General features: G+C 34.1%; 1 protein-coding gene across 1 annotated transcript in view; it reads right to left on the reverse strand.

Annotated features, from left to right (window-relative positions):
* The window catches only part of LOC118200544 (agmatinase, mitochondrial-like), a 59,964-nt gene extending 58,367 nt beyond the window's left edge, over positions 1-1,597 (reverse strand). The window contains exon 1 of the mRNA XM_085817922.1: positions 1,287-1,597. Coding sequence (XP_085674048.1) covers positions 1,287-1,443 — 157 coding nt within the window. The 5' untranslated portion in view covers positions 1,444-1,597. The remainder of the gene's footprint in view (positions 1-1,286) is intronic.
* Between the last annotated feature and the right edge of the window lie 12,002 nt (positions 1,598-13,599).

The following is a 13,599-nucleotide window of genomic DNA, read 5'->3' on the forward strand; positions in this document are numbered from 1 at the left end:
TTTTCGGAAATACCTTAAGTTTCTATGTTTTAGCTTGAGCTTAAAACTGTTCAGTACAAAGGTTCACAAAAATCTTTCTTAGGTTCTACCAATTGAATTCTGCCTCAATGATGGAATGGAAGGATGATGGAAAGGAGCCTTTTCTTCTTTTAGGGTAAATGTTTCTGCGGAGCGGCTGATTGCTCCATCAGTTTCTCATCACTGTTGAAAAAATCATATTTATTTGGTTTTTAATTTCTGCTGATTCGCGATCGGCAAGTTTACGTTTAAAAGTCTTTTATGACTTCTGCCATTTCTGCGTATTTTCACCTATAATGAAGGGAAGTTTCTTTGGAATTTTTCACGACTGGTACTGGGCCCCTCTTATGACAATGGCATCTTCTGAGGATTTTTTTTTTCCTGAATGTCAATAATACACTTTAAAATTTTAAGAATATTTATTGAGATTCTAAGTAGCCACACTTTTTCTCTAAATTACAATTTCCCTATTAGTTTCTTATTGCTTTCTGACACAATATCGTTAAACGGAAAGTATCGTAAATATAAAAAGCATTTAAAAAAAACGAATTTATAGATTTTTTAGCCTAACTCATCTTTCAGAATGCTCAGAAGATTTACACTAGTCTAAACCCAGGACAACGGAATTTCACGCAGTCTTCTATGAGTATAATGAAGTGTAGAATGTATTACTTAATATCCAGAATTTTATACTGAAACTAAAAATTTAAGTTATTTTACAGATATTTATCATTAACATACAGCCAGGAACACACTATGCTTTAAAAATATTTGAATCACTGAATTTAAAATTATTTGAAGGAATAACATAATCATCACTTTACCTCTGTTTTAGTGAGGCTCGAAAAATAATTGGTACGATAAAAAGTCATGCTAATATTCGTTGATATTCACTAAAGAGAATTTCACTTAGTATAACCAATTATAATGCTAGTCAGAAAGATATAAAATTTATGATTATGTAACTAGAATTTTCCGGTAAGTGGATCATATCTGAATACCATTATTTTGCCCGTCTAAATTGAACATGTTTTAGCGTATCATATAATTTTATCCCTGTAAAGACTGTAAAGATTACGATTCGAAATTCCGTATTTGCTGAATGCACATTGTTTTCACACCATCATAAAATCGTAAATTCTAAAAGAATATCATTGGAATTTGGGGAACGATCCGAGTATCTGCACAGGATTTCATATCACTGGATGCATGCTTAAAAAAAAGAGAGTGTAAAATTCAGCTTAAAGTTAATGAAATACTCTACTCACCTTTTGCCGTTTCTTGAAATGGAAGTCTCATGAATGTTGCAATTCCACCAGCAGCCGACATGAAATCTTCTGGCAGTGGTTCGTTAAATTTAGAAGATAAAAATCTTCGTTCATTTTGAAAAGCAACATTGCGAATACATTTTAAAGCTTTCCACATTTTTTTTGTCTAGACCTTACTACTCAGGAAGACGCGTTTATGTTAGATGGCCATGGAAATGGTCAATACCAATTTTCTTTCCTTAAAATAGCCTCGAAGCACACTAAATTTCTTTACTGAATTATGGTTTTAGAAGACAAAAATTTGCTTGCACATTTACCTGAAATAATTGTATTAACTAGAGAAGAATTTTAAAGAATAACAATTTCATTTAGTTTTGAAGCAGAATAATTGTTGCGCATTAAGTTTTTATATGAAAATCTATAGAAATAGTTACTTATTCACAAATTGTACTGATTGTTCAATTTATAGCTAATCTATAAACAATTAAACTGAAACACCATTCTGTTCCTTTTTCAGAAGTAGAATGCTATTTTTAGCATTAAATCATCATACAATACCACATACTTTGAAAGATAAGAGACATCGGGTTTAAACGGATTAGAAAAATTTGCTTAATTATTTTTATTACAATATATTTATTCACGCGTTGTAAATATTTGTCTATAGTGGCTTAGAAGGCCGTGTAAAAATTCAGATACTTTACTGTGAGAAAGCGTGAAATTTATTGAAGCTAGTGTGCATCATAATTCCATATAAGCTAGGCCAGTTTTATTACTAAAGAAATATAGGCTATCGTCTAGGACAATAACCCATGGAAGACTCCTATCTCACGTCTTAACAAAGAAAAATCAATCGTTAAACCTTTGATTATTTTAATTTCAGCAAAATGCTACTTGACAGAGCAGCTATCGACCAAGCAGGTGACCAACAGAGCAGCTGTATCCACGTGGTGTTTCCGGAGATCCGGAATACTGCATCTTTGACTTTGAACTAACTCACCAAATTAACTTGAAAACACCGAGCTACAGTAATATAAAAGCTTACGAAGTCAGCACCATCAAAAACTGCAGGTTCAGAGGAAAATACCTGAATCTATTTGTAATGCCTGCTTCCCTTACGAAGACATTCTAAGTATTATACACACTTCTGGCCATTGAAATTGCAGCTCCAGGACGGAATGATCTGAGGAACGTCAAAATCACATGAAAGGGCAAGAGGTTGGGATATGCAAATAATTAGTATTTAAGCTGATTTTAGGCCACGCAGGAGGAAGAAAAGACATCTGAAGCACTTCATAAGCGAAACGTTGCGTAGTAGGTTTCTCATTCGGAAAGCGCTTTGGAAAGTTGGAGTTTGCTCGGAATATCGTGTTATGCCTCGAATAATAATAATAAACATTTACCAGCAAGTGTGGGAATTCGATAGAGGCAGGATCGTTGCCTATCCAGAGTGTGGATTATCATTCCCTGGTATCGCTCATCGCACAGGTCGGCATCCAACCAATGTCATGCGAATATGGAATCAATGGGTTGTTGAGGGTCATACTGAAGGGCATGTAGGATCTGAGCGCCCTTCCTTGACTAACCCTCGAGAGGGCAGACATATTGTGCGATCAGACCTGCAAAACCCTACAACAACAACAGGGACAATTAGTAAAGAAATTGTCATGTTTGCAGCATACCCAGTATCCCCTCATACGGTGCGTTGGTGTTTGCAGCAGCGCGGACTATCAGCACGGCGATCATTACTTCCCTTGACAATGCAACATAGAGAGAGACGGCGACTCTGGTGCGCCGAACAACAAAGCTGAATACAGGAGTGGCTCAATGTCGTCTTTTCAGATGCGTCCCGATTCTGCATGCAGTATTCTGATGGCCGTATACGAGTCTGGAGGCTCCGAGGACACCGCATGTCGTTTGCTTGCATTCGATACCGGCATAGAAGCCCTGCAGCTGGTGTAATGGTGTTTGACCAGCCATTGGGTACACGACACGCACATCTCTAGTTAGGATCGATGGTAATTTGAAAGCAGATCGGTACATTTATGACATCTTACGCCAGTGGTTGTGCCCTATCTTCGAGGCCTACCAAACGCCATCTTTCAAGATAATGCGAGATCACATGTGCGTCGTGTTCTGACCATGTCTGCGACATGTGCGTGTGTTGTGCGTCGTGTTCTGACCTTCCTCCATACACAGGGTATTTGATTGCTGCCCTGGTCTGCACAGTCTCCAAATCTGTCACCCATTAAAAATATCTGGTCGTGGGTTGCTGAGAGACTAGCCCGTCAGCCCTCTCCAGCTAATACGGTTGATGAAGCGTGGCAATGAAATGAAGCAGCATGGAATGAATTGTCCGTTTCTGTCATCCAAGCCCAAATTGACTCCATGCTTAACCGGTTAAAGCTGTTTTAGCCGCCATGGGTGGCAACTGTTTCTACTAATTTCGAACCCCTGTAAACCTCCAAACTGCTTAGAAATTTAATTATTTTGTCTTCATGCCATGCTGTTTACGTGCAAGTAGCACAGCAACGTCGATGTATGTATCCAAGTAGCAACGTCGTAACGTATCCAAGTAGCACAGCAACGTCGTTACGACGTTGCTGTGCTACTTGGGATACAAAGATGAAGATATACGTTGCAAAAACATTGTAAAATGTCGTCTTTAAGACGCCCAGATGTCCGCTAAACTCCACTGTTTTGCAACCGTTGCAAAGACGTCTTTATTACGTCTTTGAAGATAAGGTTTTTCTCGCATAGACGTCGTTATTGCGTCTTTCGCAGGTGATATTTTAGTTGTGAAAGCATCGTATCACGACATCTTAACGACGTCTAAATGTTCGCCAAATTCCACCTTTTCGCAAGAGTTGTAAAAATGTCGTTTTTATGTCCTTGTGTTACATATTGATTTATGCAGAAAAATAAGCTTAATAATTAATGTATTTTCTTCTTTTTTAAAATTTTGTATTCCTTGTATTTTTCTAAAGTTTAAATATTTTATCATTTCCTGAAAAACAGAAGATAATAGAATTTTTTCTCTTTAGACTAAATATGCGCAATTAATAATGGCCTTAATTACTTTCAGTACTTTAAACTATATTTTTAAATTACTTAAATTCTAAGTTAAGATTATTTAAGATTTCCACATCTTTTCCCTTAAGTGAGAGTAATTATGAAAGTGGTTATTATAAATATATAACATTAATAGTAGGTTTTAAGTAAATAAAACTCAATCAGGCATAAATAAAAGTAAAGATATATATGTGGGTAAAAAAAGAGTGTTTCTGCCAACAATATTATCACATTTATTTTTGTTAAATCTCAGAGACATTGAAAATTGCCCTTGTCATGATAAATTAGAAGGCGGTTCTTAAGGTAACTTAATCAGTATTTTACCTGAACTCAAGTGTAAATGTATTTGCGTTTCATAGCAAAAAAATAACCATTAACTTCTATATCACCAAGATATGCAAATGAAAGACTGTATAAAGAAGTTAAATGTGATAAAAAATATTTCATACAAAAATATACCTAAATCTAAACCCAAAAAAAAAAAAAAAAAAAAAAAACTTCTCTTCATATCTAAAATGAAATAATAACCTAACAAACAACATACATGACAGCACTATTTAAGAAAAAACGTGAACTAGTAATGTTTGAAAGTATAAATAGCAGAAGGAAGGTAGCAGAATTAAAATTTCCAATTAATATAAAAATTATTTGCGTTTTTCAAACAGTAAGCAATTAAAAGTGCAATAATTATTGATTGCAGTATTTACTAGTAATACTGATGTTTCTTAAGATCATTTCTTTCATTCATATGTTAATGCATTTACTTATTTTTAGTTTCTACATTTTATAATAGTGGTAGATTACAATGATTATTTCATGTACTTTTTATAATCAATAACTTTCCTTTTAAGACACAATAACACGCCGAATAAATACTAATTCAGAAGTCAAACCACAAAAATCAGCGTTATATTTACAAAACTTTCACAGGACTAGTTTCGACGGTTTTACCGAACTACCATCCTCAGCTGCAAAACCGCAAATGAACAAGATAGGAAATAATGATTAGATAAGATAAGAAAGCCTGGACAAGAATAAGCAAGTGGCGCCATCTGTTGGTGAAACCAGAACTAAAACATAATTTCTTTAAAGGCCGAAGGCAAATTTGGATTGGAATTAGGATCATTAACTAAAACAGAAAGATTTTTATGAATGTGAAATGCCTCTAGAAAATCCAGTTCTCCAATGGAAGATGTTTTTTGAATAATTTTGGCAGCAGAAAAATTGAAAGTGTGATTTTCGGACCAACAATGTTGAGAAACAGAAGACTTCTGTGTTTCCTTTTTTCTAACATATGCCTCATGTTCCTTGACGCGAAATTTTAAGGCTCTCTTAGTTTGGCCAATGTAAATTAAACCACACTGGCAAGGAATCCTATAAATACCCCAGGAATTCATATCCGGAATGGGGTCCTTGAGTATGGAACTCGGAATTTTATTGATGGGAGAATAAACAACCCGAAAGTTAAATTTCTGCAAAATATGTGCAACTTTATAGCTAATTGATGGAAAGAAGGGAATGGCAACAGAATTTTTATAATCTCCTAAAACAAGATTGTGCCTTTTAGTGTGTTGAGATGAGAATTTTTTAACTGCTTGATTAATAATGTTGGGTGGAAAGCCCCTGTCAATAGCTATTGCTTTTAAATACTTTAGTTCTTCATCAAGGGCTAGTTTGGAGGAGCAAACTTGAAGAGCACGGAAAACACAGGAATAAAATGAAGCTAACTTTTGTTTAGTCGGATGACATGATTTAAAGTGTGGTGGAAGGCAAACCGATGAAGGTTTACGGTAAACCGTAGTACTGAAGTTGGATGTGTTACGTGTGACCAGAATGTCGAGAAACGGAAGAGAATTGCAAGTCTCAAGTTCAAAAGTGAACTGAATAGCAGTATCAATAGAATTCATTGTTGAAAGAACTTTATTTAAATCATCTTTATTACCTTCAAACAGGGTAAAAGTATCGTCTACGTAGCGGAACCATGCCGGGAAGTTTAAATTTTCAAACAATTTTGATTCATAATAATGCATGTAGATATCAGCCAGGATGGGACTGAGAGGGCTTCCCATGGCTAATCCCTCAGTTTGCTTGTAATATTTAGTTTGGAAAACAAAATGTGTTTGTTTCAAACAGAGTTGACTGAGAGAAATTAGCTTATCAATTTCGTGGAAGAGAAATGAAATTCGCGAAGTCTGCTTTCTAGACATTTTAATGCACCCTCCACTGGAACATTGGTGAATAATGATTTTACATCAAGAGACACCATGTGTAAATTACTAGGAGAAATGCTTTTAACCTTTTTTACAAACTCTATTGAATTTTTTATGGTGTAAATGTTATTGTCTAATAGAGTGAAAAATCTAGAAACTAAATATTTAGCTAATGGATACGAGGCAGTACCTAAATTTGATACAATAGGGCGGAAAGGAATGCCACTTTTATGAATTTTGGGAAGAGCATATAATCTGGCACAATTCGCAACAGATGGGATAAGCGAATGTTTTAAGTTGCTTGAAATGATTTGCGAAGATTTGATCGCAGTTTTTATTTTTGACAAGTCCGAAGGTGAAGGAAGTCAAACAACAAAAGTTTTTGGCAAGTCCTATTCCTTTCCGCCCTATTGTATCAAATTTAGGTACTGCATCGTATCCATTAGCTAAATATTTAGTTTCTAGATTTTCCACTCTATTAGACAATAACATTTACACCATAAAAAATTCAATAGAGTTTGTAAAAAAGGTTAAAAGCATTCCTCCTAGTAATTTACACATGGTGTCTTTTGATGTAAAATCATTATTCATCAATGTCCCAGTGGAGGGTGAATTAAGATGTCTAGAAACCAGACTTCGCGAATTTCATTTCTCTTGCATCGAAATTGATGAGCTAATTTCTCTCACTCAACTCTGTTGGAAACAAACACATTTTGTTTTCCAAAATAAATATTACAAGCAAACTGAGGGATTAGCCATGGGAAGCCCTCTCAGTCCCTTCCTGGCTGATATCTACATGCATTATTATGAATCAAAATTGTTTGAAAATTTAAACTTCCCGGCATGGTTCCGCTACGTAGACGATACTTTTACCCTGTTTGAAGGTAATAAAGATGATTTAAATAAAGTTCTTTCAACAATGAATTCTATTGATACTGCTATTCAGTTCACTTTTGAACTTGAGACTTGCAATTCTCTTCCGTTTCTCGACATTCTGGTCACACGTAACACATCCAACTTCAGTACTACGGTTTACCGTAAACCTTCATCGGTTTGCCTTCCGCCACACTTTAAATCATGTCATCCGACTAAACAAAAGTTAGCTTCATTTTATTCCTATGTTTTCCGTGCTCTTCAAGTTTGCTCCTCTAAACTAGCCCTTGATGAAGAACTAAATTATTTAAAAGCAATAGCTATTGACAGAGGCTTTTCACCCAACATTATTAATCAAGCAGTTAAAAAATTCTCATCTCAACACACTAAAAGGCACACTCTTGTTTTAGGAGATTATAAAAATTCTGTTGTCATTCCCTTCTTTCCATCAATTAGCTATAAAGTTGCACATATTTTGCAGAAATTTAACTTTCGGGTTGTTTATTCTCCCATCAATAAAATTCCGAGTTCCATACTCAAGGACCCCATTCCGGATATGAATTCCTGGAGTATTTATAGGATTCCTTGCCAGTGTGGTTTAATTTACATTGGCCAAACTAAAAGAGCCTTAAAATTTCGCGTCAAGGAACATGAGGCATATGTTAGAAAAAAGGAAACACAGAAGTCTTCTGTTGCTCAACATTGTTGGTCCGAAAATCACACTTTCAATTTTTCTGCTGCCAAAATTATTCAAAAAACATCTTCCATTGGAGAACTGGATTTTCTAGAGGCATTTCACATTCATAAAAATTTTTCTGTTTTAGTTAACGATCCTAATTCCAATCCAAATTTGCCTTCGGCCTTTAAAGAAATTATGTTTTAGTTCTGGTTTCACCAACAGATGGCGCCACTTGCTTATTCTTGTCCAGGCTTTCTTATCTTATCTAATCATTATTTCCTATCTTGTTCATTTGTGGTTTTGCAGCTGAGGATGGTGGTTCGGTAAAACCATTGAAAATAGTCCTGTGAAAATTTTGAAAATATAAAGCTGATTTTTGTTGTTTGACTTCTGAATTAGTAACTTTCCTTTTGTTACTGTACAGAAATAATTTAAATAATATAGTATACGATAGTAAGCTAAGTACGTTAAATAGCACACGATGAAACTTTTTGTTTCTATATACTATGAATTTCTTTTTTATCACAAACACATAAAGTAAGCGAAGAAAATAGAATATACTTTAATTTAATAAAAAATAAAACCTAATTTCCAACATTTATTTATTGATATAAATAAAATCTAATTTCAAATATTGAGACTAATAAACATATATAACGGCAATAGAAAATACGTAAATTTAATAAAAAATAAAACCTAATTTCCAACATTCATTTATTGGGATAATCTAATAAACATACAATAACGGCAATATTTAAAAAAAAAAAACGCGAATTACACAGTGTTCGGAAGAAAAGATACCAAACGAAAAGTAATAAAACTGCAATTTGCAATCAATAAAAAATATTTAGTGTTTTTTAATATTACACAATTAAATACCACATAATTATAGATTACAATATTTTATAGAAATGCTAATGTTTCTTTTTAACACTATTTTTCGATCATACATTTCATACACTGTTTAAAATCATTAACTTTTCCTGCATACTCTACAAAAGACAACATAGTATAGAATGTGCATTATTATTAATTTTAATGTATTGCTTCTTGCTGTTACATATATCTAATTCATCTTCAGCAGTTATATTAAGTACCGGTACCAGTCCAATAATTTCTTTGTATTGAGATAATGAATATAACATAACAGCTTGAATCGTTGTTGCTTCTGCACTGATTGCATTTTCAGCAAAACCAGAAAGTGCCTTACTGTTGTATGTTATTTTTGGTTTCATATGAATTAATTCTGAGAGCCAACCTTTCAATATGAACACAATAATCCATTAATATGCATGATATACGATATAGCACTTAGGACTTTATAACCGAGGCACAAACCACCATAAAACGTTTTAATCACCCGCAACACATAAAACACCAAAACAGAACACAATTTCAGGAACACTATATTCACGATTAGCATTGTAGCACGTTGCATTCAATATTTTTTAAATGATGTATTCAAAATTTGGCTGTCTTCTTGTAGAGCACATATTCACAAACAAAATAAGCAAAAATTCCACATTCTCACGATGATTTCTCCTCAATTCAGTGGCTTTCAAACAGGAGCTCACAGCAATGCAAATTCACTCGCTGGAGGCAGTTGAAGTAAGTAGATAGGGACAGAACAATGAGAAGATTCACAGTGAGTTCTTTGATTGACAGTGTATTACATTTACTTTTAATATAAACAGTATTACCGCTGTTCGGCACGCTTAGCTAGAAAGTCTAGCTTCAAGTAACAGCTCAGTTAAATTCTTCGAACTTCGAATTTGGCAGCTAGAATCTTTCATAGCTAAGATGACCATCTGTGAAAGTGACCAGTATAAATATATAAGTATTGAAAATCATTGAAAGTCATTATCTGTAAGATGAGACAGAAGACCAGAATGATCTGAAATCTTGCATGATGTTTTGGTTGTTTACATAAATTATGTTTTAAATTGAATTAATTGGCATGTTTGCAAGTTAATTAATTTCAAAATATTGAATTAAAGGTCAACTTTATGGAAAGTTAAAAATGATAGGAAAATAATCTTGCCACTTTGACAGCAAATCTTTCTTTACTATATCATAAACATCTCTGACAAAAATGTAAACCTCACATCATGATTTTAAAGAATTCACAAAACTGTTAATCATATTTTTAAACATCGCTAGGTTGCCCATTACTGTTCTGAAAGTGCAATTTTGGGATTTTAGAGAGTTCAAGGAGGGGGGCATTTGACGCCTTATAATTTGGCAGTTAAGGCATCCCACACATGCCTAATAGGTTTCAAGTCTGGGGAGTAAGCTGACTACTCTATTCGACTGTGATACTCTATTTGACTGTGACTACTCTATTCCGTTTCCAAGCATTCTGACGTAACAGATGCGTAATGCGGGCAAACATTGTCCTTCATTAGCAAAATATGAGGGCCAGCAGCCTTGCATGGGTTAAACAGCCTTACATGGAGTTCCATAACTTCATTTAAGTATTTATGATAGGTTTCAGATCCTCCGTCAAAAGTATGCCTCTCAGCGATGTCATTTTTGTTTATTCTGTTTCATACTATGGAACCATTTCATGGAAATGGGAGCCTTCCCGAATAAGAGAAGGCTACGTACGTGTTATTCGCTTCCTCCAGATCAAAATGTATCTATAACCACTAAGGCTATACCTGGACTCGATATTAAACAGTACATATTTACTAACTATTGCTTTGCTTCCATTGAACGTGACGACAACATCTGAAAAGGGCTTCTTTGGAAGCTAAAAGGAAAGTGACACAAAGCAAGTCTCTAACCTCCTGAAGCCTTCGTACTGCGGTAAAATAGTTAATTCAAGTTCCTGTGGCAGCTTTAAGTTCTAAACTTAACCCTCATATAGTTGCTTCAGAAGTTTCTTGCCGATACTGACAGAAATCTGTTGAAACTGAAATTACACCATTAAAGCCTGAGAAACTTTTACTCAGCATACTTTTCAGAATATTTTTAATTTTACAAACATCCAAATTGGAGAGTTGGAGTTGCGATGAGAGCCTTACTCATTTTTCATGTCTCCTGCTTATCAGACAAACCTACTGTAGAACGGCGGCGCCTGAACTAAAAGGGGGTGGACGATAATTCGTCACCACCGGGATTTGGTGATTGGGTCCCTTAATCCCCAGTTGCCCTTTAAAAAGGGGAGTATATGAGGTATTTTCTCCTTCCTGCCAGCATGCCCTCGTGGTGTAACGGTAGCACACTGACGTATATTCGAGAGGTCCAGGTTCGAGTCACTGCTCATTTATCGTTTCCTGCTGCCAAAAAACTAATGACTCTACAGGGTAAAGGCAAATAGGAGATTCAAACTAAGCAGATTTTAAAACAGAATGAGTGCGCGAAAATGGAACTGTATATTCTAACCAGTAAGAAGGGTATGAACAACAGGTAAGTAAGAAAGACAAGTAAAATCAAAAGAAACAATAATTTTTAGTGATTCAACCCTCTTCAATATGTGCTCAAAAGTGCGGCTGCCAACAGTAATAGAAAATTCCCAACGATGGCGTGTCAAATCTGTTTTTATCCAAGAAACAGGTCCACCCAGCAGCTGTCTAATCGTAAAATATCTCTTCAGTTCTTTGAACAGCTGCTCCATTTTCTTCTTCAACCCAATAGATAAAATATGTGTTAGCAAGATTCATGTTCTTGTAGACATGCATACCATACGAAATATATATGGGGATAATCATTTTTCTTTTCTTCAGGCTGTCGTCATCATCTTCAGTGTACTTTCTACAACATCAGTGCGTCATTTCCGTACACACATTCCATTACGAAATCTGTTCATATTAGTTTCCTCTACTTGAATTTGCATTTTTGCCAGACATTTTAGAATCAACCTGTATGTAGGTATGTATTATGTATGCACATATATATATATATGCATATGTGTGTGTGTGTGTGTTTGAAAAAGAAACTACAGTGGATACCAAGAAATACAACTCAGTGTTCACTTTTTCCTCATTTTCTAAGATAGAGAAATGCTGTGTCAGAAAATATCATATGATCTAAGCAAAATTAAAAAACTTCTTAGTGATTTCAGATTGGGTGATTAAGTTTGCCAGTTTTAGGAATTGGCGCGGTGACAATTTTGACAAAGTACCAAAGATTTACTAACAGGTTTAATCAATCTTCATTTGAGAGTACAAAAGCCTTGGCGAGAGTTGGTGGTACTTTAAGATTATTGACTACAAGTATTCAGCTTTAGTGGAAACAAGCTATTAAGTTCCAATAATTATCGCCTTTTTAAAATTTCGTGAAATAAATAGTTCTTCAAAAGTCGCCAATATCATATCCTTAACTGAGGATTAATCTCTAATCTTTGAAAGTGTTATAAATTTCAAAAGTAAATCTGACAATTAATCCATTACAAACCGCAACAAAAGCAATATACAAGCATGCTTAAACTTTTTCAGGGAGAGAAAGTGTATGTCAATGATTAAATCATACAGAAAGAAGAAAAACTTTGAGATTGAACTGATAAAGCTTAAAACTTTATTGGAAAATTATACTATAAAAACTTGACATATTACTACACAATTCCCGGTTTATCATTATCAGGACGGCAATGCGAAATAAAATGGTACATAGCAAAAACTTACGTTGTGTTACATGTGTAGTAAGAATAAACTATTTATTATACATAATAAATACATATAAAAAGTTAGCTTAGAACTGGTAAGTATCTATACTAAATTAAAAATAGTAAACTTAAAGTGAAATGAGGTATATAATTTTAGGAAAAAGAAAATCAGTGAAGCACTTACATCTCCAAACCAAAAATTGAATCTTCGCATTTGTTGCCACTCAGCATATCTGAATATCCTTCAAAGCATTTACGTTTTTATGCATGTTTCGTAGTTATATTACTTAATTTTTTATTAAAACAATAATACTGTTCCTTGATTCAAGTTATACTTCCAAGGTTCATATTAAATTTGATGAAAGGTCACCAGATAATAATGGTATCCGACAGAAAAAATATTAATTTTTCTATCCCTTGACGCTTAAAATTAAATGCAGTATGGTTAATATTCCGTTTTATTTTCGAATAGCAGAAGAATAGTGATGGAAATGAATGAAATCAATTATTCAATGAAACATCTTGTGACAATACAAAGATTTTTATTTACAAATACAACAAATGATAACTCCAGCTTTCACATCTCAAACAACACTCAAAACATAAGTGGCGTAAGATAATAATAATTAATTCTCAAATGCTTATGAAAAGCAAGTCAAAGTCATTTTTCTCCTTTTCTAACAAAAAGAACAAGCTCAAAACTTAAATGTCAAAAACCTCAACTGTTGCCATTCGTAATTTACTAAATTGTCTCAAACAAAGATAATATTAGATATATGTTCAACTTAACAGTTACTATGGAAAGAAGAAGTAGGAATAATTACAATTTCAGGCTTTGCTTTAAACATTTTTTTTTTTTTTTTTTCAAAATAG

Source organism: Stegodyphus dumicola, chromosome 6, assembly GCF_044657685.1.
Source record: "Stegodyphus dumicola isolate Sdum_Otavi_A_Nest chromosome 6, ASM4465768v1".
Taxonomy (NCBI): domain Eukaryota; kingdom Metazoa; phylum Arthropoda; class Arachnida; order Araneae; family Eresidae; genus Stegodyphus; species Stegodyphus dumicola.